The sequence below is a fragment of the Monodelphis domestica genome, chromosome 6 (genome assembly GCF_027887165.1).
Source record: "Monodelphis domestica isolate mMonDom1 chromosome 6, mMonDom1.pri, whole genome shotgun sequence".
Lineage (NCBI taxonomy): Eukaryota > Metazoa > Chordata > Mammalia > Didelphimorphia > Didelphidae > Monodelphis > Monodelphis domestica.
This window is the reverse complement of record NC_077232.1, coordinates 28,918,201-28,945,273: the sequence shown is the minus strand read 5'-3', so window position 1 is coordinate 28,945,273 and position 27,073 is coordinate 28,918,201. Positions and strand designations below refer to the sequence as shown.

Genomic DNA, 27,073 nt, shown 5'->3' with positions numbered 1-27,073 from the left:
TTTATTGAGAGGGGAATGGATTGTATTTTTATAAAATTGACTCAGTTTCTTATGTATTTGAGAGATGAGACTTCATCAGAGAAACCAGTACAAATTCCCCTAGTTTCATGTTTTCCTTCTAATTCTGGCTACATTGGTTTTGTTTGTACAAAATTTAATGTAATCAAAATTATCCATTTTACCTCCTATACCTCCTTTACCTCTTTAGCTTGTTTGGTCATAAACTCTTCCCTGATCTATACATCTGAGAGGTACATTTTTCATGCTCCCCCAATTTGCTGATATAACCCTTTATGTCAAAATTAGGCATCAATTTTTACCTTACCTTGATACATGGTGTGAGATGTTGGTCAATGCCTAATTTCTGCCAGATGACTTCCCAGTTTTTCCAACAATTTTTGTCAAATAGTGAGTTCTCACCCTAAGAGCTTGGATCTTTGGGTTTATCAAACTCGATTCCTATGATCATTTACTAATGTACATTGTTTACCTAATTTATTTATATACTGGCCCACCACTCTGGATTTTATCCAGTACCAGACTATATTGATGATTTACCTGTAGTATATTTTGCAATATGATTCTACTAGGCATCCTTCTTTCACTTTTGTCATTTGTTCCCTTGATAACTTTGATTCTTTGTTCTTCCAGAGGAATTTTATTTTTTCTTCTAGTTCCTTACAATAATTCTTTGGCAGTTGGGTACACTGCATAATTAGGTAGTAGAATTGTTGTTTTTATTATATTGGCTAAGCCTACACATGAGAAGTTACCATTTCTCCAGTTGTTTAGAGCTGCCACTATTTGTGTAAAAAGAGTTTTATGATTGTGTTCATATATTTCCTTGATACAACTTGGAAGAAACTCTCAAGTATTCTATACTGTCTGTAGTTATAATCAACAGAATTTCTCTATCTTTTCCTACTGGGTCTTGTTGATAATACATAACAATGTTGATGATTTATGTGGACTTATTTTATACTGTGCAACTTTGTTAAAGTTGTTAATTGTTCTAAAATTTTTTTTCTAGGATTCTCTAAACATACCTTCATATTATCTGCAAAGAGTGACAGCTCTGTTTCTTTATTGCCTTTTCTTATTCCTTCAAATATTTTTATCTTGAAAACTTACTCAATATTTTTTCTCCATCCCAAAGGAAGACTATATTCTGAAAGGTTAAACAGTACTTGCCCCAAGTGTCTGCTAGAATAATTCATGAACACAATTGGGAAAAAAAGGCAGAACAACAGGTTCTTGGACAGATAGGATGTCCTAATCTATGATGAACCTTCATCAATGATTCCACAAACATCTGAGCACATATCATGTGCAAAGAATAAACATGCTGAATCCAGGTACTCAAAAATATACTCTCTTCACCGTCACATTCTGAATGTACCAAGTCATCTTTTCAAATATTTTTTATTCAACGAGTTCTATGTGGCTCAGTTGATGAGAATGGAGGTCTTACAATGTAACTAACTAAACCAGGACAATGAGATACCTTCAGCTTATAAAACATGGGGCCTGGCACATATTAGGTGCTTAACAATATCTGCTGACTGGTACCAGAATTAAGGCCAGGCAAAATAAAATCTAGATATAGATATGTCCATACATCTCAAAGTCTTTGCATCCCAAACTCCCTAGGCTTTTCTGAAGACAGGCACACTGCTGGCAGCTGCACATAGAAAAGGCAAACACTGGCAGCCTATCTGTGTACAGCAGCCAGCTCTCTGGCTATTGCTGAGTCTAAAAGCACCACGGCAGAAGTAGCTATTTAGGTCAAAAGGGGAAGAAGGACACTGCATCCTGCCGTCACAAAAGGGGACCAATTAAGGAGGCTGACTGTACTCATCCAAACTGGGTTTTACCTGGGACACCACCTTTTCTGACAGCTCAGTAGATCTCCATTATCTCTCCTTCCAAAGCGGAAACTTTCAGTACAACCAAAGCCCATTCAGGATCTGTTTTTAGTAGGCCTACTCCCCCCCTACCCCAAAGCACTCTTTAAAGAGCCCCTTCTAAGTTCTCACCCAATCTAACCTGACTGTAGACCACCTGGCTAACCTAGTGATGTTGAGAAACACAAGGGGACATTCACATGGCTACCCTGGACCATTTTCTTTTTTTAAACCCTTGCTTTCTGTCTTAGTATCAATTCTAAGACAGAGGAGTGGCAAGGGCTAGGCAATGGGGATTAAGTGACTTGCCCAGGGTCACATAGCTAGGAAATATCTAGGGCAGATACTCCAACCATTTTCAGAAGTACAAGGCTACTCCAAAAAGAAACCACATTCCAGGAGAAGAAAAAAAAAGTTTTCTTCCTAACTGTCCAGATAGTGATTCCCTTTCAAATGAGAGCATGTCAGTCACGTTTCACGACCCTAAAACACAATATTGCCAGATTATAAAGGGATCTGGTAAAACATGCTTTGGAGCCCAAGAACAAGATCCAACTACTACCTAAAATGGAACCATTCCTGATTTGTGGCTTTTTCTATAAGAGCTAATTATCTGGTAGTTTAAGGTAGGCCTTTTGCCTTGATTAGGGCTGTAAACATATTTAAAAGGTTTACTCAGCCTGGCTTCCTGGTGAGAAATGTAAGACTTGTGAAATTCAAACATACCTGTGAAATACAATTACTTTTTTATTTACTAACCCTAATTAAGGCACTGAGAACATGAAATGGAGTTACTTGATGAGTAAGATTATCGTCTATATAAAATGAAACCTGGGACTAGAGTTAAACATTTCCCTAATTAACAAAATTTCATGTAATGTTCTTCCACCTAAATTTCTGTAACTTTCTTCCACCTAAAATGTCCTGCAGATAGCCTGAAATCTCTAGAAAAGCTCAGCCTTAAGAAACTATAGCCAATTACCAAGTCATCTGGCAACAGAGACAAATATTCAACTCCTTTTTTCTAGAAAGGAAGCACTTGGAGATGCTTGGCAGCTGGAAGAGTTTGGATGAGCCAATCCCAACACAGGGATCCCTTTGATGACATCAACAAAGTGGTAACTCAGCTTGTTTATACCTGTGGTAAAAAGAAACTTGCTCCCCCTCATGAGACAAGTGCCGGACATCTTTGGAATAGCTCTAACTGTTGGGAAGTCAAAGTCTTCTGTCTTCTCGGCACTGGTGACGTTTGCCCTGGAGCCACAGGGGATGTGTCTGCCCCATCTGGTACCTGTCAGTCTTTTAAACACGGAGAGCCAGCAGTCCCCGCCTCCCTCCCCCAAGTCCTGTCCCTTCCAGGCTCAGCATTCCCAGTTCTTCCAAACCGCTCCCTCTGGTGACGTAAGGGAGATTCTGGTGGCCCATCAGTAGTCCTCGTCACGGCCCGCCAGGGGTGTTCTGACTTGGCCAGAGTACAGAAGTGCCTCCTCTCTGGACGTCTGATAAAACAGTTTAGGACTGGAGGAGCCCTTGTGGGCATCTACACTGCTGTTAATTCCTTCAGCTTAGACCCAACTGTGGCTGGGCTGCTTTCAAAGAATGCCTTCGCCCATTCTCCTGGGAGTGGCGCTTTTGTCCCGTGTTTCCTCACCGAACACTTCTAAAGAATAGGCTTCTGTTCTATTAATCTTTATATCGCTTCCACTAACTAGCCCATTATGTTACCCCTACTAGGTGATTAATACAGGCTTGTTACAGATCACTGGATTTGCTTAGTGATATTAACAGTGGAGTACCATGACTCATGGCTAATATCTTAAAAAACTATCTGTTTAAAAACAGATACAACAGAAAAGGGCAGTCTATCAAAATTGGCTATTACTGGATAATGTTATTTGGGAGGGGAAAACACCCAAGAATATAACTTACCTGATGAACCTGAATTTCCACTTTAAGGGCCTCCTGTAGAGTCTGCAACTCCATCCTCCAACTTCTCCACTTTTTCTAATGTTTCTGCTAATTCTACAGTTTCTTCAGTCTTTGTTCAAAATAACAAATGTCTTCTCACTGCCACTGTAGATCATAAAATTTTCCTATTACATTTGATATAGAAGCACATTCATAGTAACAGTACAAACACCAAAAACAAAAACTTGCCGAACAGGACAAATTCCACACTTAAGATGAACTTTCCTAAAAACAACCATAGTTTTCAATACCATTGCTTAATTGCTTCAATGACAGTCTCTCTTTCTGCATTTATATACTATCATAAACAAACTTCAAAATACTGTCATCTGGGGAAGGCTAGCTCAGAGATGGAAAGCGCTGATGCATTTGTAGTTGTAGGGATGTTCTACAGTTTCACAGAGATAGGGAGTTTGGCAAAGATCAGAAAGAGAGCAGGGTCATAGTTAGGTGAAGAAACCCTCTAATAAAAGAGATAAAAAAATATTCTTGGACAACTCCTTCCAAGGCCCAGAACTTTGGAGAAACTGTACTCACGTGAAATTCCCAAGAATCACTAAGATATTGATTTAAGGAGACATTAAAAAATTATATGAAGATTGTTGAACATGTGTAAGAGTTCATTTTTAAAAAATGGATCATTTTCAGTACTAAAAGGGCTGAAACTATTTTAATATTTTATGTTTCCCATTTTACTTGGTACTTTAATTAAACATACAAAAAAGTCAAAATCATTTTAGTTTAACTAAAAATTGAGGTTGCATTTTTGTCTTTTCTTTGAAAAGAAGTTTAGAAATTTGACTGAAAATGTTTCTATAACATTTTCTGCTAAGCCACGTTATAAACTGGTGCTGAGTAGGAAGAGATAGCTGTGGTTTAGAAGGAGCACAGCTTTACTACTCACTACTTTGTGGGTGACCTCTGGCCACATAACTTGGCCTCCCTGAGTCTCAGTTTCCTCATCTGTGTAATGTTCTTCTGGACTAATTGACCTCAAAAGGTCATAAGATGGTCTCAAGCCCCCAAAGTTCAGTTTCTTCCACAATGATGGCAGTAATCAGCACCTGACTAATTAGTAAACTAGCAACCAGCTCAACTCATAGGTCCTAAAAAGAAACAGCAGCTTTAAAAAATGTGGAGGGAAAGGGACAGGGACTAACAGCCAATTCCGATGCATTCCCCAGCAAAAAATCAGGTTTAACATGGAGGTTCTGTATGTTAACATCAAGTCTAGCATCATGAAGCTTGCAGCTTGGATTAGTACTTTCTTGGTCAGAGAGCTGCCTGCTTCTGAGAAAAAACACACAGGGAAGGAAGTTTATTTGGCCAACTGCTCATCTCACTCTGAAACCAAAGTAAATGGCTTAAAAAAAATAGTACAGATATAATAAATGAAGAGGGATGGAAGGTCCCCCCCCCCCTTTTTAAATTAAAACCTTTACCTTCCATCTTGGAGTCAATACTGTGTATTAGCTCCAAGGCAGAAGAGTAGTAAGGGCTAGGCAATGGGGGTCAAATGACTTGCCCAGGGTCACCCAGCTGGGAAGTGTCTGAGGTCAGATTTGAACCTAGGACCTCCCATCTCTAGGCCTGGTTCTCAATCCACTGAGCTACCCAGCTGCCTCCTGGAAGGTTCCCTTTTTGCTGACCACAGATCCAGAGCTAGAAGGAACCCTGAAGGCCATCTAGTTCAGCATCTTATGGATGAGGCCCAGAGAAGGTGAGGGAGATGCCCAAATTTCCCCAAGAATAAGAGGCAGATGGTGCATCTGACCCCACATCCCCTGACTTTAAATCCATTGCTCTTTTTACTGAACCATCCTCCTTGTCTGACTAGTGAACAAAATGAAGGCAAACATTCTTAACGGCCACAAAACCAAAATGGTACATGTGGAATCCTTTAAGCTGAAAAATAACTCAATTAGCCTTCATTCAAAAATTTTGTTTTGGCTGTTTGCTACCTAACAAAGAATATATTCTTTACTAAATTCACTAAAGACAATTTATAAATATATTTTGTTCCAAAAGAAGCATTGTTTTGACCATTTTTAATGTTAAAGGTAACAAATGTGATGCTATAAGGTGAACCTAATCATGGTTCCAGAGTTGGTACAATGCATTAAGGCATGATGCCGCTTATCACCTGACACAAATGTCTGATCACGCTGGCAAATGTTCTGACTCTCAGAAGCTGGCATTGACCCACAGAGCAGCCTTCCTCTACATGCACCAATGGCTGTCCCTTTCAAAAAGCCAAGGAGCACCAATAAAGATGACAAAAGTATTCTTTTTTAAACTAGTTCTTTAACACTGGCATCTAGCCAATGAGGTTGCAGAAGCTCTACCTTCAAATCTTCATCAAGAGAAACGAAGACAGTGCATGGCCTTCTGGAGAGTTGCCCTTAGACCGCCCTGGCCGTGAGACCGTGGGCACGCCATGCCATCCCTCGGAGCTCTGGGAAAGTCGCTGAGCCTGGGAGAAAAGGGGCTGAAGTGCCTCAGAGCAGAAAGGAAGTCAAGCTAGGATTTTCTAGGGATGAGTGATGGCTCTGCTGTGTACGTCTAAGTGCACAGAATCCCTTTTCTCACCCCATCAGTGGGACTGGGACTCGGGGGAAAAGACTGTCCAGGCCTACATGAGCAGACGAGGGCAGGACAGAAGCTGAGGCTATGCCCGCAGGAAGGAAGGGGGTGTGTTAAGGCAGAAAAGAGGTGAGAAGAAGCTGTGGGACAGGCAGGACATGGCAGGGGCACCAACCCCCCGAAAGGGGCCCACCATGCAAATGCTGCAAAGACGTCAAGAAGGGGTTGGATTGGCAAGTGGGGGACCCCAAGGAGCTGGCACCTAGTGTAGACAGATGGCATTTTCAACAGAGCCTCAGCGAGGAGACAATCAGCCGGGAGAGCGGGGTCTAATGTTAGGTGCCGACCTCTTTCCTGACTGGTTCCAGGAAAGGGGAAAGCTTCGTGTGCTATGGCTATTAGGAGCTTCCTCGTTAATACGGTGCACCTTCACACTTGCTGACTCGGGAACAGGGGCCCTCCCTTTCAGTGGGGCAGTTCTTCTCCCGGATCTACTCGAGGCCTGCCTGGATAGGTAGCGGGAGAGCAGTCAGATTTCATCTTCTCGCAATAGGACTGGTTATCTCCTCTTCCCATCATACATTCGTACTAATATCTCTTATACTGTCATATCTGAGTCTTCCATTGCCTTCTGGGCCACCTATAATTTTGGTTCTTCGAAAACTGTCTCCTACTTCATAGCTCCACACCACATGGGAAATGCTAACGTTTTTCAAAGATGAGTTTTTATATCTGGGAGCGTCTTGGAATTGATGGAAATAGTATTCACTTTTCTTACACGCAGACTAGCCTCTTCTCTCCCTCTTAACTCAATTCTACATTAAGTCCGTTGCCCATTTGCACAGCCAATCCAAGGGATAGTTGTTAAAGGACAAACTTAATGAACTGTCATACATGACTTTTCTCGATCGTTTGGCATTTTTCTCTCATTGAGGTATCTCAAAAATCAGTTCCTTGATGCTTTCAAAACTGTGTTGCCTCCAGCACAGTTTCCTGTAGGTGTCCTTGGTCTAGCCTTCAGCTATTCGTCTCAAGTCCATCGTTCTAAATGGCATTTCTACCTTTTCATATAACACTGTGGGCACTGAGGTGTTATGAGTTCAAATATCAAAGTCCTACTGTCAAGAATGGGTTATTATAGAAATGCTGGCCAATCGGTCCCATTTTCCATCTACTTGAGGGGTTCTTACTGAGGTCCATGAATTGATTTTATGAGGGTCTGTTAATATAGAGGGGGGAAATTACATCTTGATTTCAACAAAATTGCTTTCCTCTGTCATCCTATATAATTTTTTATGCACAGGAAGAGGCCAAAGGCTTCACCAAACTGTGAAATGGACAAATTACACAATACGATGAAGAACCTCTGTATATGTTGTCCTCCCCTCCAGTTTCATCTAGAAAAGCTCTTAGGATGACCTGGCTCAGTTGTGGCTCATGCTATTAGCTAGAACTACTGTGAAAAAAACTTTAAAAGTCCTTATTGTACAAATTTGGCTTAATTTTATTTTATTTTTATTTTTAAACGGCAATGGGAGTTAAGTGACTTGCCCAGGGTTACACAGCTAGGAAGTGTCTGCGGCCAAATTTGAACCCAGGACCTTCCATCTCTGGCCCTGACTCTCAATCCCCTGAGCCACCCAGCTGTACCCCTCGGCTTAATTTTAAATTAATGACTAATTAATTAATAAACAACATAAAAAAGATATAGCATCACAACTTAATTCTGATGATAGGTGACATGAATATAACACTTTAAGGTTTACAAAGTATTTTATATAGATTAACTCATAAAATGGATTGTGAGAGAAATCCTCCATGTATGATGATCTTCACTTTATAGGGGAGGGGAAAAATTCAGGTTGGATGAATTGCCCACAGTCAATACAGCTAGTTAAGAGCCAAAGGTAGGAAATGAATCTGGGTCCCAATTTACTTTAAGGCAAGTACTCGTTTCACTGTTACCTTTTCATATGATTTCCATGTTTTTCATTTAGCAATTTTTCAGTATTTCTATTTATATTCTGACATAACTCTAGAGTATATGAAGGCTAGTTATAGTAGAAATAGCAGACCTTGGTTTTAGAGTTATAAATGGTAGCGACTGATAGTGGTTTTAAAAACACAAAATTCAGCCGACTGAAGTATGATTACCAAAGCAGTGTTTTAAATCCCACTATTTTACCACAAGATCCTCAGTGATGAAGCCCAACAAACAAAGCTTTCCTCCCAGCCACTGTTCCTTCTCTCCATGGAGCATCCCTTAAACCCTCCTCTTTCTCCCAATTCCCCATCAAGTCTTGTCCTCCCCTTTACTGCTAGAAAGACTCCACGTCGGGCCTTCTCTCAGCTGTGAATGATTATTGCTCAGAGCTGCTCAGCCTAACTTCTTGGCCCACCATTACTGGATCCTGGGAGAGAGGCGCTCTTCTCTTTTCAGCAGCTATCTGATTGGAGCTAAGTGGACTTATCAAAGCTGCACAGAGCACACTGCGGGCTCCTTGCACCAATTTTTACTGCTGGACATGGGGGCGCCTTCTCTTGGAAGATGAGCATACACATAAACCACATAGGACAGAACATGATGCTAGTGAGGCCAAGGTCTTCAGCTGATTCACCGCTAACCACTGACTGGACCCCAAGGCCTGGCACTTTCCAAAATGCATGTCCTTAATCACAAGAGTAATGGGGCATGTGTCTTTTAGCACAGTGGCATTCTAAAAACTCTAAGGAGCTCCCTAACTTTAGGATTAAGTTATTCACTTTTTAATAGAGAATAAAAAGAGGGACTGTGTCAGTAGTCTGTCAAAGGTTTATTTTTTCCTGATTGAATTATTGGTTGCAGAAGTCCAAGATCCTTTTTTTTTTTGGAGAGAATGTATAACTTAAATAGAGATAATTAATATTCACTTGATGGCCAAGCCCTTAAAGCGTTCTAAACAAATTATAAGGTCTTAAGTTAGACATTCAAAAAGTTTACTGCATGGTGACTTAAAAAGGTTTTTTGAGTTTAAAGTATATTATTTTTTAAAATTGACTAAAAGGCATATACTCTTTTCCTTCTCGAACTTTTCCTTTATTAAAAACAATATAAACATAATTTAATACTATATACAGGGTCAATGCAACAAAAAGCTAAGAATGTGAATGCTTAAGAGGCAGGAATTTCCAAGTCCCACAGTTACATTAACCTAGCCATTTTGCACATAAATTAAGGCCCTTACATTTAACAGCATATTAAGTAATATAAAACACAATAGGGGCCTTAACTTTTGAATTTCTTGACTTTTCAATTCTCCAGCTTAACCATTAAAGACATTTTTTGGCAGAGACAACCTTTACATTTTAACAGGTTATCAAATATAGGAGCATGGCAGCCTCCTAGTTATTACTGGAAACACAAATGCATCTGAGATATGGCCATGTAAAATTAGACAAGAATTCACTTTCATGCAGTGCAATTGGCAAAGCTTCATTTCTGGTTGGATTATTATTACTCATCAGCAGTACTTACCAAGTTTCAGAAAAGCCAGCTCAACTTCAGCTTTCTGGTCCCCCTATCACAGAAAAAGGAAAAAATAAATGAGGCTAAAGCACAAATTCAAGCAGAAAAAGTTTGAGGCTTAAGGAATAGCATATGATATTGATAGGAAAAGCATGCAGCAAAACTTTAAAATAAGGAGACCAGATTAAAGTAGTTTATACAATAAACTGCTTTCTAGATCATTAAAGACAAAGTCAAGTAAGTAGCTGAGGGGTTCTTTTTCCCAACAAGTATTTATAAATAAGGTATACCTTGTTCCCTTTAACTTAGATAAAATAAAAAATACTAGTTAATCCAGCCTTTCCTCCAACTAATGATCTTGTTTGTTACTTTATGATTAAAAAAACTACTAAATTAGCATAGGTAAATCTAAATTCCTCTAACTCTTCTTAATATTCAGGGTGGAAAATGACCTTTAACAGTATTTGCATGCAACTAATTTAGATTTTAAAATCTATGACATGATAAATTAAAGATATACCCTGAGTTTACTCTCTCTCTCTCTCTCTCTCTCTCTCTCTTTCTCTCTCTCTCTCTCTCTCTCTCTAATTTCTTCATTCTCCCATTTTTCATTTCTGAGATTAAAACAAAATTTTTTTAAAAAGAGAGAGATGAGATTTTCCCTTAGGTTATATATATATCAAAGACAGAAGAAAATTTGGGGTCTTTGGATCTCCAAACCTTTGTTTTCAGATTGTGAAAATTTTTTTCCATTCCCAACCTCTATAAATTCCATTAATTTATTAGATTCTTCATGACCTTTATGCCCTGCGGATGTCAGAGAAGGTAGTCTTTTTAAGGCAATCAGCAAAACAAAAAAAAAATCTTTTATTTTGTTTCACCCTAATTCTCTAACCTGAAGTGGTATTATTTTCTTGAATGCACTCATAAGAATTTGAGGGTGTCACCATTAAAAGTTATCTTCCTGATGATCTGTTAATACTAAATTACTTAAATCTTCTAGACCAAGGGTATGGGCTGCCACAGCACTCCTGAATAGAGCCCAAACCAGATTAAAATGTGATTGGGAAATATTTAACAATTAATAAAAAATACAATATAACAGAGTATCACATTTTAAAGCTAAGTCAATACACAGCTGTCAGGGACCCTTCTGTTCTGTAAGGATGAGTAGCTCCCATTCCTTTTTGGGTTAAACCTCACTGATCTACACCCATACACTCCTAGTCTATCCCCACCTTAAGGGCAAGGACTTGTTGATAGCCCCCTAAAAGAAAGTGCTTTTTTAAAAATGTTTTTAGTGGGGTTGTCATTCCTGGATCATATATATTGACCTGCATAGCATATTTGATAACTTTCCAGTTAAAACAGTCACTTCCAAACACACAGTAACCTCTCCCCAGTCAGAGCCATCCTCTCATCACCCCACAACACTGTGCCCAGGGTCACAGCACTATGAAGGGTCCAGGGCAGGGGGTGAGCTCCAAGTGTCTGGGCTCTATATGTCAGTAAGGTAAATGGAAAGGTCCAGGCTATGATAAATATGAAGAGATGCAGATTCCTTTCACTCAGGCAATGACATGAGGCTAAGGGAAGGATTCATGAAAGCGTGGCTCCTGAAATGGGCCCTGAAGGGAAGAACCTCAAAAAATGGATTCTGGTAGGTGGGAAAGTCTATTCTAGGCATGAGATGTGACATGAGCTAAGGCTTGGAGACGGGAGAGGGAAGAATGAGAACCAGAGTCATCCCACTGGCCTAAACTATTGAGTCCATGAATGGGAAGGGCAGGGAATAAGGATGGAAAGAAGGTTACGTCGGATTGTAGAAGGCCTTGAAGGCCAGAATTAGGAATTTACCTCTTATTCAGTAGACAAAAGGTTTGGGGTAGAGGAATGATGTAGTTAGTGATGCATCAGGAAAATTAATTTTGTAGTGAATAATGTAAAAAGATTAGACACTATAAGGTGTAAAAACATTAGGGCCTAAGCAGCCAAGCAGTTGAAAAAGGCAGATGTGATAAAATACAGAACGGAGTGGATTTGTGATGTGTTAGGAAGGGCTGCAGTTGGCGCCAAGGCTATATGCTGTGGAAGTGGTGCCATCTCCAGAGGGTTTGCAAGGAGGGCTGGCGGGGCGAGAGGAGGGACACAGAGATGAGGCGAACTTTGGACATGTTAGGTTTTAGGTGTTAGGGAGCCAATTGGATGGAGAGAGTCAACAGAAAGTTGGGGAAATGGGACCAGAATTCTAGGAAAAGGTTGGAACTGGAGAGAAAAATCTGTACGTCATCTGTATAAAATGGATCATTAAAGCTTTAGGAAAAAACACAATTACAAAAGGAGAGAGGGTTGAGGGGGAGAACAAAAGAGAGATCAAGGACAGAAAATATGGGGATACCTATTTAAGGTCTGGGACAAAAATGAGAAACCAGCAAAGGAGGCCCAAAAAAGTGCATTTGGAAAGATGGATGGGGAACTATGAGGGTCCTGGGGGCAATACTTTTTATGAAGTGCCATGGTGAAGTGGAAAAAGTATTGGACTTGGAGTCAAGAGAACCCAGGTTCAAATCCAGGCTCTCCCACTTTCAGGTTACCTGGTATAGCCTTTAAAAAAAAAGTTCATCTCCTTTGTTTATGAAGATCCTCTAAGGTCCCTTCCAATTCTGTATCTATTTTCCTATTATGCCAACATAACCTTAAGTGAAAAGTCATACAGAATAAATGACATTAGGAGGATCTATTGTATCTCTAATAGGTTTTCTTGTCAATATTTGGTCCCAGAGTTAATCTTTAACTGATGAAAAATCATAGAATTTTAGGGCTAGAAGAAGTTTTTGAGATTATCCAGTTCATCCTCTTTATTTTTACAGATAAGAAACCCCAAACTCAGCAAGGTTGGGGTCACTTGCTCGAAGGCCACACAGCTTATTGGATGGTGGAGCTGGAGAAAGCTTGGAGTCCGGGACGCTAACAGAACAGGGCGTAAGCAGCAGAGATCGCTCTTCCACCATGGCAAAGGTGAGCAAGGGCCAAGCCAAGCCAAACAACACTTCTAGTCCAGGCATCAGCTTCTGGGGGGCACTAATGATCAATATTTAAATGAGAACACTGAGGACTGACTAACATCATGAAATCTTTGGGTCAGCCCCATCCTCAATCCCAGGCCTGGCTCCAGGCCAGCCTCCCATCACTGCCCTCCAACCTCCCCAATCCAGTGAGATCAGCTCCTCCTCGGTGCTGTCCTTGCTCCTTCCACAGCTCTGGCCAGGCTGGGCCTGCCTCTGTCCTCCCTGGCCCCCGGCTTCCTCTAGGGTTCAGCAATGGGGCTCACTAGGAAGCCTTTCCTGGTCCACCTGATCATCCCAGTCATCCCTTCTCCTAAGTATCTTGCACATCCTTTCCCCACTCCCAACTCCACACCAAGGGCAGGGGCCATTTCTGGCTTGTTTGGAATCTCTCTGTCACCTTGTATACAAGAACTGCTTAAAAAATGTGTGTTGAATTTGGCATGATAAAGGACTATTGAAATGCAAATTATTACTCATCCCAGATGGTCCTTCAGTTGGTTTTTCAGTCTTGCCCTACTCTTCATAATCCCATTTGGTTCTTTCTTGGCAAATATACTGGAGAGGTTTGCCATTTCCTTCTTATTTTACAGATAGGAAAACTGAGGCAAATCTGGTTAAGTGACTTGCCCAGAGTCACCCAGCCAGTGTCTATGTCTAGTAAGGGACTATGGCGCCACCTAGCTGCCCTGTCCAAGATCACTAGGCCACTAATCCAAGAGGAGGTATTTTACATTTGACCTCACTGAAATTTTGTGGCACAAATAGACTCCCCACAAAGACCTACAGTAGTTACAAGTTCAAAATACACATGCTTATTTTTTAAACTACATATATGTTACTGGAAAACTATATCCAGAACACAAGTTTATTTTAAATATCTATTCCTTTTATTGATGAATATGGCAACTCATGGCCTTATTTCCCCAACTTGGCAAAAAATCTCTATGATTAATCTACCGAATTCAATAAAAACTTCCAGTTCCCCATCAGGGCTCTCTTGATCTTTGTTAAACTCAACAGTTCAATGTAGTTCAAGGACCATTTATTTATTCAGCATCACCCTAGTGCAGAGGATGCCCACAGGCTTATGTTGGGGGGGGGGCATCTAAGTAAATTCAGGTTATTTGGAGGGAGCATTAGAAAGAGCTTCTGGTAGCAGCTGGCCCTTGCACCCAGGACTCTAAGAGGTGAAAAGAAGACCTCCCAGACAGGGACGGTTTAGCCTAGTGAAGGAGAGTGGGGCACACTGCTTTAGGCCAGCCACTGAAGATTTCTGAGACGGGGCTCAGGAGGATGATTCCGAAAGGTGTGTGGAAGATAAAGGGAGAAGGAGATCAGAATCTAGAGACCAAAGAAAGAACTAGAGGGGAAGGCCCGAATTAAAGTGGTGAATGGACCACAAGGGACCCAGGCCAAAAACACTGGAGGGGTGGACTTGGTAAATGACTTGGGAGATATGGGGGGAGAAAAGTCAAGAAGACCCACAGAAGCTTTCATCCCAGGACTGCCCAAAGAGGGGAATTCTAATTTCTCCTACATTCTCCTATGTGTATCCACATGGCCCATAAAAAGTGGGATCGTCCCCAGGGGCTCTGCCCCAGACAGAACCAGGAAGGGATTTTGTTAAGCTCTGGTAGCATTTTGGGAAGGACAATGATAAAGTGCAGAGTGTCTGAAACAGAGCAATGAGGAGGACAGATGGTCTTGAGTTCACGGCGGATGAGGGATGAATAAGAGAACAGGCAATGTTTAGCCGAAGAAGAGAAGGCCCAAGGGAATGGGCCAGCTTTCCTCAAGTATTCCCCAAAGAGGCTAGACTTGTTCTCCCAGCACGCACCCTGACCCCAAGACAGAACTAGGAGCAACAGAGGAAATCTGCAAAGAGACAAATTTGGACTTGATGTCAGGAAACAACTAACAATTCTAACTATCCAGAAGTGGGATGGACTTCCTGAGGAGGAACTAGGTTCTCCTTCAATAGATATCAGCAAGTTGCTGGACTTCTCTGCCAAGGAGACACTGGGCTAGGTGGCAAATGAGGAGGTTCTGTAGTGACTCTTCTGGGGACAAGAAGAAAGTTGTGTTCTCCACAGATATGGGGAAATTTGGAGAAGTGTAGAGGCTGAGGGGAAAGATAAGTTCCATTATGTGCATAAGCAAAACTTTCATCTTAATAGCTATGCCATTCATCTTATTAAAAACAAGTAAACCACTATTTCACAGGCGCAATATACATTGAGGAAAAGGTTTTATAAACTTTAAAAGGTAAATACAATTTTGTTGCCATAGCATACATCCCTTTAAAAATTAAATTTCCATCTGCAAACTGTGAAGACTATGACAACATTAAGGAATGTTAAATAAGATTGTACTTTTTCACTGCTAATAATTGAATCTGACTAGATATAGAGTAACAGGAAATAGATTCTTTTAAGAGACATAATTACAATTCACAGATACTCCAAAACTTTTCTGGCTAAGGATTTCAATGTCTTCTAAAGCTAAAAGTAGCAAAGTTCACTGGACATTTAGTTTCACCTTTTGAGACGCTCTTATAGCTCAGGTTACAATGAGTCTGAAATGACTAAAATTCAGGCAACTTCAAGGAGTTGCAAAGAGGCAGAATAAACCACAAACCAGATAATAATTAAATCACATTAAGAAAATAAATTAAAAACTGACAAGTGAAGTCCAAATTCAGACAAGGAAGATTTTGATTAAAACCATAATGGAATAGGTCCTTCCCATTCCAAGGGCTACTCTTCAACCTCAACAATGCAACTGTGAATCCAAAATTCTTGGCCTTAAGAATGAAGTGACTTGTTCCTGAAACAAAGCAGATCCACAGATACTAACAGGAACTACAGCAACTGGCCAGGAGACATAAACTGTAGGAAGAGCATCACTAAAGCGGACATCCACTGGACACCAGGGAACTTGTGCTGCATTTGTTTTGCTTGGTAAGCTGGAGACTCCAAAGATGTTCTCCACCACCTGGTGACTCTACATGCCTCGGCAAGCCTTTATCCCGCTTTGGGTGTAGCCTGGACCTTTCTGAGCCCAGACAATGCAGAAGCTGGACCAGGTGACCTCCGAGGTCCTGGCCTAGTTTAAATCTGTCATTCATGCACTCTATCAACACGAGTCTTCTGCTCCAGTCAGCCTGGCCTCTTCACAGTCCTGCCCTGTTCTATCCCTCCACCTGAGGACCCCATCTTTTCCATGAGGCTTTCCCCAGTCATTCCAACCCTCGCTCTCTTGCCCATTCTGAACTCCTCGGCTGCTTATTCTCTGTGGTCCTCTTCTGGCATTTCCTCACATCCAGTTTCTGCTAAGCATTTGAAGCCCTTCACAACGGGGCCCAAACCTGTCCTTCCATCCTTGACAGACACTTCTCTGGTCCTGTACTCTGCAATCTCAACCAAAGGGACTTCTCTTCCTCCACACAGGACAGTCTGTTGTGTTGTTTCCTGTGTCCACCACCGGCTGGCCATCCTCCAGTCCTGGGAAAACACTCCCTTCTTCTACCAGCCTTCCCTGGGTCCAAGAAGCCCAAACTGCTGCTAGTGCCCTCCCTTCCAAACTGCCTTCTGGCTATTGAAAAGCTCACATCTTTTGTTTGCTCCCGGTGTCCCATGGTCTCCACCATTAGAATAGAAGCTCATGGCAAGGAGGGATAGTTTCATTCTTTGTAGCTCTCCTCAGCATCTGGCATATAATAAGACCCTTATTACCTTGCTGTTAATGTTGAGTCTTTTTCAGTGATCTAGCTCTTCGTGACCCCATTGGGGGTTTTCTTGACAAAGATATCAGAATAGTTTGCCATTTCTTTTCCAGCTCATTTTACAGATAAGGAAACTGAGGCAGAGTTAAGTAACTTGTCCAGGGTCACACTACTAGTAAGTTTCTGAAGCCAAGTTTGAACTCAGGAAGCTGAGTAGTCCTGACTCCAGGCCCAGTGCTCTATCCACTGTGCCACCTACCTGCCCCTTAATAATTCTGACTGCCTGCCTTCTATCCTGGCTACCCAACTAGTCTAAGGAGAACACAGAAGCATTCTTTGTAAGGATCATCCTCTAACATTGTATTATGTACCATATTAGTCAATCAACAAACTTATTCTTTGAACCCGAGTTCAAACAACTCAGCAGCCTTGTGACCCTAGGCAAGTCATTTGTTTTTTTGGGACAAGCAAAGGAAACATCAGCTATAAAGATCTTGAAGCACTCTATGAATGCTACCTATTGTTTACTGAACACTTACAAAGTGCCAGGCACTGTCCAAAGATACCAAGAAAGGTAAAAATAGCTGGGCCTAGTTTCAATCCTGTAAACCCAGGAGCTGAGTCTGGGGATCTTTGAGGTCCAGAGAGCCACATTCCCATACAGATCAGGGTTGGGTCAGTCCAACCTGGGAGAGCCAGGAAGACCTAGTCTTTAAAATAAATAAGCAAACAAATATTGTAAATAAACAACTAAACAAAATATCCCCAAGGAGGGACCAGGAAAGGCCTCTTACAGAAAGTGGGAATAATTCCCCAATGCATGGATGTATCACAACCAAAAAAACTTTTTTAATTAATTAAAAAAAATACAACTGGGAGAGACAAAGCCAATGATGACTTTAAGCTACCTGACCTGTGATCTATACATCATCTAAGTGCCAGAGTTCATTTCAATACAAAGACAAAAACAGGAAATAGTGCCTGTCCTCTAGGAGGTTACACCCTACTGGGAGGATATGGTATGTGCATTAATGCAGTAATACCATAACGACATAAACACAAACAATAATAAGTGGAGGGATGGCAATGAGAGTGGGGATCCCAGAAGGCTTCCGGAAAGAAGCGACACCTGGACAGTGCCTTGGGGGAAGTCAAAAGTTCTGAAAGGCAGAATTGAGAGGGGAGAGGAGGCAAGAAATGGAATGTCCCAGACTGGGGAACAGTCTGTAATGTATGCAGGGTGGTGAGAACACACAGCTCCTAAGGGCAGTGGGTTTAGGTTGGAGAGGGAGGAGCCCCCCCCCCCTTAAATGGACAGTAGAGAATTTCCATTTATCCTAAGGGCAAAGAGGAGCCAAAGAGGACACCAAATGGCACAGGAGAGTGACAGTCAAAGCAGAACCTGGGAAAAACTATCCTTTGGCCTACAAACGATACAAAACCTGGAAATGTGAAGATGCCTATTAAGTTAAAAAAACAACAACCCCACAGCCATCTGATCGTCAGTCATTTAAATGCTATTCTTTACCATGTGGGCCCCAGTTTGGGAAATCACTGCATATGGTGCTTGAGGTGAAAAACTTTGAAACAAGGAGCCATCTCTTTCCATGCCACTAAGCAGGGCCAAATCCTGAGTCCCAGGCTTTCCCAGCACACACGCGGTAAACATTTCTAGGTCTAATCATCCCCATCCTCACTACAACTACTTAATTACAGATTAGAATGAGTAAATCATCCTCTATCCCCTGACAACACAACTCCTATTTTAATAACAATCGGTAACCCCAGGACCCAAACTCTTGCCATCAATAACAAAAAAACAAGTAAGGTGTCGGGGAGGGAGTGCCAAGGATGTGGGCTTACCTTGGTGCCCAGGGATTTAAGCGAGGGCCTCCGATTAACACTAATGGCAGATCTGGGTGGGAAGCAGAAGCAGAGGAGGAGACTCAATGCCCAGCTCTGCATTTAGGAAAACTACTTGGGAGTTGGGCTCCCAGCAATGGGATCATGGTCCCAAATTCTGGGGTCTCTGAAGCCCGCAGATAATTCAAACAGTCACTAAAGAAGGTCACAGGTAAACAGCAGATTAAAGAAGGCATGAGAGCAGCTTCATCCTCACAAATTTAAACCATTCTGAAATACCAAGGGACAAGCCCAAGGAACTAGAGAAACAAAGACAATAAGAAATCCCCTGCACAAAAAATCCAGGAGAATGCAAACCAAACCAAAACAAAAGCCTCTGCTGGTGCTGCTGCTGCCGCTGCCGCTGCCGCCACCGCCGCTGCCGTGAAGGCCCAGGCACACTACAGAGCTCAGCTAGACCAGCCAGAGCCAAAAGTCTGTCCAAAAACCCAAGTGAAAACAAAAACTCCTCCCCTGATAGCACCACAAGCACACGCCAAGCCTGGCTTTCAGACATCCAAGCATGGGCACACTGGGGCTGGCCCCACAGCCAGAACCAGCCCAGAGCAGTTGGGCCAAATGCCAGCCAGCCCAGCCGCCCTAAACTCAAGAAATAGAAATCACGGCACCTTTTGGGGTCCATCTTGTCTTATTTCTCAGCACACAACTAGTGCATTCAGCAGGCTGGAAAATGAGCAGGTGCTTGCCTTTCAGGCTACAGAAAAATTAGTGTTTCTCTCACACACAAACACCAACACTAGAGGATGATGTTCTTTCACCTGAGGGGCCTTGAGAAATACAAGGCTTTGCTGCAGGCCTACAAAACTCTAAGAACAGGCCTAGCACTTTTCTCACACCGAGGAATACAGGGGGGAAAGCCAAGACTTTAGCCCAAATCTACATTTCAAAGACTAAAAAAATTAACTCCATTTATTCGGATCAAGTAGGACTGGGGATTGTTTAATTTATCTCTAAAAGAAAAAAGGAAATTGTGATTCCATCACCCCACAGAAAATGAGAATCTCTCTCTGCCTGCAGATTCAGCCACACAGCACAAATAAAAAATAACCCTGAGTTAAGGCTCCAAACTCAGAAAATGTTTCTCTAATTTTTCACATTAAAAACAACTCGGGATTTCAATCAGCACACTGATTTCTTTTCTTTCTCTCCCTCCCTCCCTCCCTCCCTCCCTCTCTCTCCCTTCCATCCATCCTTCCTTCCTTCCTTCCTTCCTTCCTTCCTTCCTTCCTTCCTTCCTTCCTTCCTTCCTTCCTTCCTTCCTCCCTCTCTCTCCCTTCCATCCATCCTTCCTTCCTTCCTTCCTTCCTTCCTTCCTTCCTTCCTTCCTTCCTTCCTTCCTTCCTTCCTTCCTTCCTTCCTCCCTCCCTTCTTTCTTTTTTTGCTGTCATTACTACACATTTTTTGAATCTGTAGACTGAAATGTTACTGGCAAATTCAAACAGGACACAGGAGAAAATGACAAAACAAAACAAAACAGAGGAATGGAGGGTCTGAAATCCAAAGCCCTAATCACAAGAAGTGATCTTAAAACTTGAAAGTGAAAGTAATACGGATTCCCCAAAAGGACTTGTTTGCTGGATGTTAATGTTAGCCCTTTAAAACCAAAAATATGTTCTCTTAACAGAAGGCTGAAATCAGGGCTTCCATTAACCTTGTAAAAAAAAAAATCCCATGAGCATGGATTTTTTTTTGCTAAGTCTCTTTATCAGAGCAGCAGGGGGTCCCATTAGGCACCCTATTTTACTTCTACCTTATAAATAACGTTTGCTGTTCATTATTTCCATGGAAACCGAGCACAGCAAAGCCCACTTAAATGAATACCGGTTAAAGGAATAAGTTTTCTTAGGTAAGGCTTTCCTGCTCTGAAGGAACACTACCAGCGAATACTACAAAGTCTTCCGAAGTGAAATTTTGAAAACATATCTTTGGTGCAGAGGGAGCTTATTAAAAGTCCTGTAAAATAAGCAGCCCCTCTATGCCTTCCATTACATACTCCAAGCAGTAGCACGACGCGATGGGTGCATTTTCAGTCCGTGGCACTGGGGCCTAGCCACACAGCTCCCAGTGACTGCTTCTCCCCACACTGGGCTGCACTAATGACCCCTATGGGTCTAATCAAACTAATAAAAGCAAAGAATTTCTGAGGTGAGGCTGCACCACCTATCTAGTAGCGGCCAGACAATGAAGAGGCCCTGCAGGTGCATCTGTTCACCTCCAGACAGAGGCGCCAGGACCACCCTGGCCTCCCTACTCGGCAGGGAACTCAACATCTCCTTTCTGATCCCAATGACTGGCAGGGCCGTTAAGCCCTCTCCAAGTGCATGCCAAATAAAAATTAAGGCATGCCGAAGGATGAGGAGCTTCACATGGAAGCCGGTAGCGTTCCAATAACTGCCGAGCTGACTTAAAGGCTCTGTGTGGAACTTTAGGAACGTCTGGGCCAGGTGGCGCCGACCTCTCGCAGTCACCCATCCTGAAAGAGCAAGCGCCAGACTGGGGTTCGCAACACACAGCTCGAGGACTATTACAGGAACTGACATCCTTCTTAGCCATCTCAAATAGGCCAAAGATGGAAGGAGAAAGAAAATCACATTTTGGTCAGCATGAAGTGATCCCTCCATAATTCAGTGGGGTCTTTCTCCAACATCTAGATACAGTTTACGGAGGCATAGTGACAATTGTGGTGACCAGGAACCTTCAAAGTGGACGGTTCAGCAATCTGTATCGACCATTTCCAAATGTATTGTTTGGAGGCAGCTACCTAGCTCAGTGGATAGAACACCAGGCCTGGAGTTAGGAGGACCTGGGTTCAAATTTGGTCTCAGATACTTCCTAGCTGTGAGACCTTGGGAAAGTCACTTAACCCTGATTGTTTACCCCTTGCCCTTCTAAAGAGTTGTTACTAAGACAAAAAGTAAGCATTAAAAAAAAAGTTTACTGTTTAATGAAAAGTTGACCATTTCCCACAGATGGGAACTTCCCACCTACTTTAAAGACATCAAGACACATATTCACACCAGGTGTTTTTGATAGCAAAAATTTCAATTTAATACACATATATATCAAGAAAGCAAAATGAAGTGGGAAACTAGGTGGCTAAGTGGAACAAGAACCAGGCCTAGAGATGGGAAGTCCTGGATTCAAATCTGACTTCAGATACTTCCTGTGTGACCCTGGGCAAGTCACTTAACCCCCACTGCCTAGCCCTTATCCCTCTTCTGCCTTGGAACCAATAAGAATTCTAAGACAGAAGGGTTTATAATAATAAATAAATAAAAGAACAAAGAAAAAGTCAAAGTTTTCAATGAAGTAACCATTCATCTCTCAAATGTTACTATGTTCTATATAACCTACATAGTGAATTAAATGCCCAGCTTTTTTTTTTTCCATTTAAACTCAGCATCGCTAACAAAACGATCTCTGCTAATGCCCAAACCTCCCATTTTCTTGGCACAAAAACATAGGAGAAAACCTCTTAAAAATTATTTTACAAAACTTGGGAAAAGAATGGCTGTAAAGTATTTTGCTAATATAAAATGCTAACAAAATATAAATTATTCCTACATAATAACATGGCATCCGTCAGATTTGTACTACTCTACCAGCACCTACTCAGGCTTTCTTTCCTTAGTTACTTCAGGGAAATTATACTAACCTTCTTTGTTACTGAGTCAAAATACCAGCATCCTAGGAACTCTTACTTTCACCATCAGACTCAGAAAAGCAGCAGACCAAGTGTACTTATTTAATGAAAAGTTTTTTCTTGATTTCTTTCAACCATGTGGGGTAGGGCATAATTAAACTCATCCCCCGTCCTCTAAAAGTCAACAAATCATTAAGCCTGACCCCTAACAGCCAGCAGGCCACCGCTCAAAGGGGGGCAGGAGCCTACTCTTCTCAGTTTCACCTAGATTCCAGGAGTTATGTGACTTTATAATGCAAAAGTTTCTCCAAATGCACCCCCAAAGGTGATGCCAACCCACCATCAAACTACTGGTCAGACCTCATCCACAGAAGTCTAGACAAACAGAACTCAGCACCTCCAAAAGAGGCCAACTTTGAGGACTAGAATAAACAACAGGAGAACTGAATGGTTTCCAGTTTCTAGAATCAAGATCTTGGATTGTGTCCTTTCTTTGGAGTCCCTTCAAGCTTCAAAAAAATCCTTTTTAAGTCTACAATCTTAATTCTCTATATTCCTAAGGCCTTTCAAAATTAAACATTTTCTTAAGTAAGTACAAAGAGTTCAAATTAAAGTCACTCTGCGGGTAGAATGAGCCCCTCAGGTGGGTAGCGAAGGTTCCCATCTTTGGAAGCCCTCATGTGGAAAATGGATAGCCATTTGGTGAACCCTTTGTAGAGAAGATTCCTGCTTCAGGTATGTGCTGGGAAGACATGATCTCTGAGGTCCCTTTTAACTCTGAATTCTCTAGTTCTGTAACTTGTCATGGCTATCTTCCTTATTACACACTCCATCTCCTTGTGCTTGTGAGTCCAAGAAAGTTATCCTAAAACTCGCACCAGTTAGTCAGGAAAGAGGCATGTTACTAAGTGCCAACCAGTGAATTTAACTCAACAATTTACGAAGGATACACTACTTTTGAGGGAGAGAGAGAGGATCCTGGATTCACAGCTCACAGGGACCTCAGAGGCCACCTCATTCAACTCCTTCACTGGGCTAAGCAGGTGAAGCACTTGTCTTCGATCAGGAGAACACAGGAGAGAGGGTTTTCCCCAGAGTTTAGCAAGTCATTAGTTGAAGTCTCTTACTTCTTGTGGACCAGAGAGAAGTACTGTGGGCAGCTAATGGTATGGGAAAGTCTATTTGGAAATGACTGAGTCCCCAAAGAGTGGCAAAGGTTCCACTCTCTAGAGGAGGGATCTGGGGGGGGTCTGTGGTTGGCCCAGAGGTCCTGCTTCTCAAACGCCCAGATCACACAATCCTAGGAGGGGTAGCAAAAACACTGGATGCCAGAGGAGGGATCCACAAACGTCTCGTCAGACTAGAATATTGGGGCACACATCCATCCTTCACTAAATCCCCTTCCCACCTTCCCACTCTTCCTACACTTTGCCCTCCGGTGACACCGGCCTCATCTCCCAACCCCAGGCACGGTGGGCCTGGCTGTCCCCCACACCAGGAATGTTCTCCCTCATCACCACCTACTGACTTAACTGGCTTTCTGCAGGTCTCTTTCCTAGTCCTCCTCTGATATTCTCCCCCATTCATCCTGCTGTACCTTGTTTGAACATGGCTATTTGCATGCCATCTCCCCCCCTTAGACATGGAACTCCTTGACATCAGGGACTGTCTTCAGCCTGCTTTTCCCCCCTTCAGGGACCAATAAATGTTTGTTGACTAACTAAATGATGAAATCTACCAGAAATAAATGTAAAGTCTTATACTTGGATTAAAAAAACCCTCAAAAGTACAAAATAGGGAGGTAGAGCTAGACAACGGGGTGTCGGAAAAAGACTGGGGCTTTTATCAGGCTCCAAATCATGAGTCAACAGTGTGAAAGAGCAGATTCCATACATCTCCATCCCATACTAGTACATCGGGTCACGTCAAGAGAGGCGATGCCTGGGCCCGAGAAGGGGCAGAGCTGAGGTCCCCTGGCCGGGTCAGACCCCAGATGAAAGTCGTATTCAATTATGGGCATCATATTTCAGAAAGAACACTGACCACCTTTCCAAGGACCCTGAATGGACCCCAGAGTGGGGTTCAGGCAGGCTACAGGAGCAGCAGGCAGGACCCCAGAGAAGAGGTGACCTGGGGACAGGACATCTGTCTTCAAGGACTTCAAGAGCCCTCCGCTATACTCCAAGAAGGGTTAGACTTGGCAGAACCTGAAGCAATGGGGAAGAGCTGAGCTGACACAAATGCAGGCTTCCTGCCAACTAACGGTACCCACAAAGGAATGGACCTGGGTAGGGGGCTAGAAGGCAGGGGGTATCTCCTCACCAGAGGGAGTTCTAGTCAAAAAAGGATGCCATCTATCAGCTGCACTGGAGGGGGCATTCAGTGAAGTGCTAGTCTGGGTGGCTCCAGACATTGAGATTTTTATGCCTCTAGGATGAAGGAAGAGAGAAGACAGCCTTAAGACTGGTGTGTCAATAAATAACAGAGAGTGTAAAAGGTCAAAAGAGAAATAACCAAGTAGGCCCAGAGTTCAGAGGGAAAAAGTAGTCATGGGAGAAATGGAGGCAGGTCTGCTGAAGCACATAGAGGAAATAGTATTTCAGAGAGGGCTTGGATGGGGAGGATTTCAAATGACAGATATGTGGAGAAAGGTAATACAAAAATAAATATTTTATGCTTACTTATCTTTCCCATCCCGCCTCCCTCAGATACTGGTTTTACTCTCACTGAGGGGAAAAAAGTTTGAGAAGTTAGAGCTACTGATATGAGCCAACATACCTAAATACTGACATCCCCCCAACAACAGAATTTTCAAAATGATTTTCCCTCCTCTCATTCTTCATCCAAGAGTTCCCACGTCCAACAAAGGGAACAAATGATGATTTAACATAGAAAAAAATAACAATTACAGGAAAAGGTAATTTCTCAGAGGCAAAACGTCCAAGTCCAAAAGGTAAATAAGTTAACTTGTGCCAAGCAGACAGGGCCCACTGTCATAAGATGAAAATGGTGGTCATTGCCAAGCCCCTCAGCTGAAAGTCAAGATGCCTGTGGCCGAGACTGGGGCAGGGACTTGTCAAAGGCCAGGTCTAGATCAGAAGGAGGCTCAAAGCACTTTATCCAACTTCATTTGACAGAAAAGGAAATTAAAGCCTCTGGAGAAGAATTAGCTCGCCCAAGGTCATGCAGCTAGCCAGTATCACGGGTGGGTTTTGAACCTGGATGCATTGCTTCTGTGAGGCAGTAGGACACAGTGATTAGAGAGCTACCTGGATGACCCTGGGCAAGTCACCTATGCTCATGGGGCCTGAAAGGGCCCCCCTGCTTGGCCAGGTCCCCTCCTTTTTACTCCCCTGCTGTCCTCTGACTCAAGGCCGGCACTCTTTCCAGGGTGCTATGGTAGCCCAAGCGAGTATCTGTGTGTACCCTTTTTCCAATGGTTTACAACTATTCCAGTAGTTATCACACAACAAAACAAAGTAGCTGGACATGAGCAGGTTTTCCCAGGAAGCAGCAGACCCAATGTAAACTATGCTGACCTGGCAATGGGTTGTTGTGGCCCATCAGCTATGAGGCACGGCCATGCCAGTTTTGCCACTACTTTGATGCAAAGTGGCCTTTTGGAGGCCCTGGAAACATCCCTAGGCCTTGGGGTCATCCACTATAAAATACCAGCTTCTATCACAAGAGATGGTAATGCCTGCAAGGATTCTGAAGCATTTAAAAGATTATTGAACTCATAACCTAATCCTACTGAGTTAGTCTTCTCATAGTAATGTTCATGGCCAAGACACCTTACATTTTCCTCTGCCACATTATTTTTCTCCAATATTTAAAGATGGGAAGGGGGTTGGGAATGGGATAGATGGGTAAAGGGTTTCCACTCCATATGAATTTTTCTAAATTCAGTCATTTCTCATAGGAAAAATGGGGAGCAATAGATGAGAATGAAGAGAAATGATCTTTAAATTCTCTTTAACATGAATTACGAAGCTTGAAAATAAAACTGCCTTTTCATATTTAACTAAAAAAAACTCCAAATTTTATGAATCCTAAAATGTAGAACATGTGTTTAGGCAAATTTAGGGAAAAGCTCAGAGTAATAATAAGCATGTGCACCAGAGTTTTCTATAGGCACAGAGGATATGTCCCCAATGATTCTCTCACGGCACTGTTGAAGAAGCAGTGTGCTGTCAATCTGGCTAAGAGCCCCCAGTCAGCATCTCTCCACATGAAAATACACACTCTAACTCTGCTCCTTAAGAAGAGTTGAGCAGGTCAGAAATGCTCTGGTGCAATCTTGGGTGAAATGTTAGTCTTCCCTTCTCTAAGCCTTTCCCCTTCCCTCCTCTCTCCTTTCTTTCTTTCTTTAAAAAAAAAATGCTTTTTTTCCCTCTAGTGATATTCAAGTGTTTAGCAGTTTGACTTTGGTGGTAGTGCCTTTTGACACACCCTCTCAGAAAGAAGGAGAAATAGGGAGAGAGAAAGACAGAGTTCTGGCTATCTAAAAATTTTAAATGCCCAATGTAATTATTACCTTCAAAAGAAGCCAAGAAAGGCACAAAATAACTCACAGTATTAGTGACTTGCCCATATTTACACTCTGAGAACACTAGGCCTCTAGTGAATAGCTCCTTTTTTAGGCTCCTCTCCATATTATGATACACACGCCTCGAAAGGTACAGTAAAGGTCACTGTCTCGTGGAGTCTGCATTCCTTGATATGCATATTTAAAACATGAATCCCTAATGCCAC

At 42.3% G+C, this 27,073-nt stretch overlaps 1 protein-coding gene across 9 annotated transcripts in view; it reads right to left on the bottom strand.

Annotated features, from left to right (window-relative positions):
* The window catches only part of PHF21A (PHD finger protein 21A), a 185,299-nt gene that overhangs the window by 143,978 nt on the left and 14,248 nt on the right, over positions 1-27,073 (bottom strand). For all 9 annotated transcript variants that reach the window (XM_056801886.1, XM_056801894.1, XM_056801891.1 and 6 more), the window contains 2 exons: positions 9,970-10,012; positions 3,834-3,977 (listed from right to left, as the gene is read on the bottom strand). In XM_056801886.1, coding sequence (XP_056657864.1) covers positions 3,834-3,887 — 54 coding nt within the window. In that variant the 5' untranslated portion in view covers positions 3,888-3,977; positions 9,970-10,012. The remainder of the gene's footprint in view (positions 1-3,833; positions 3,978-9,969; positions 10,013-27,073) is intronic.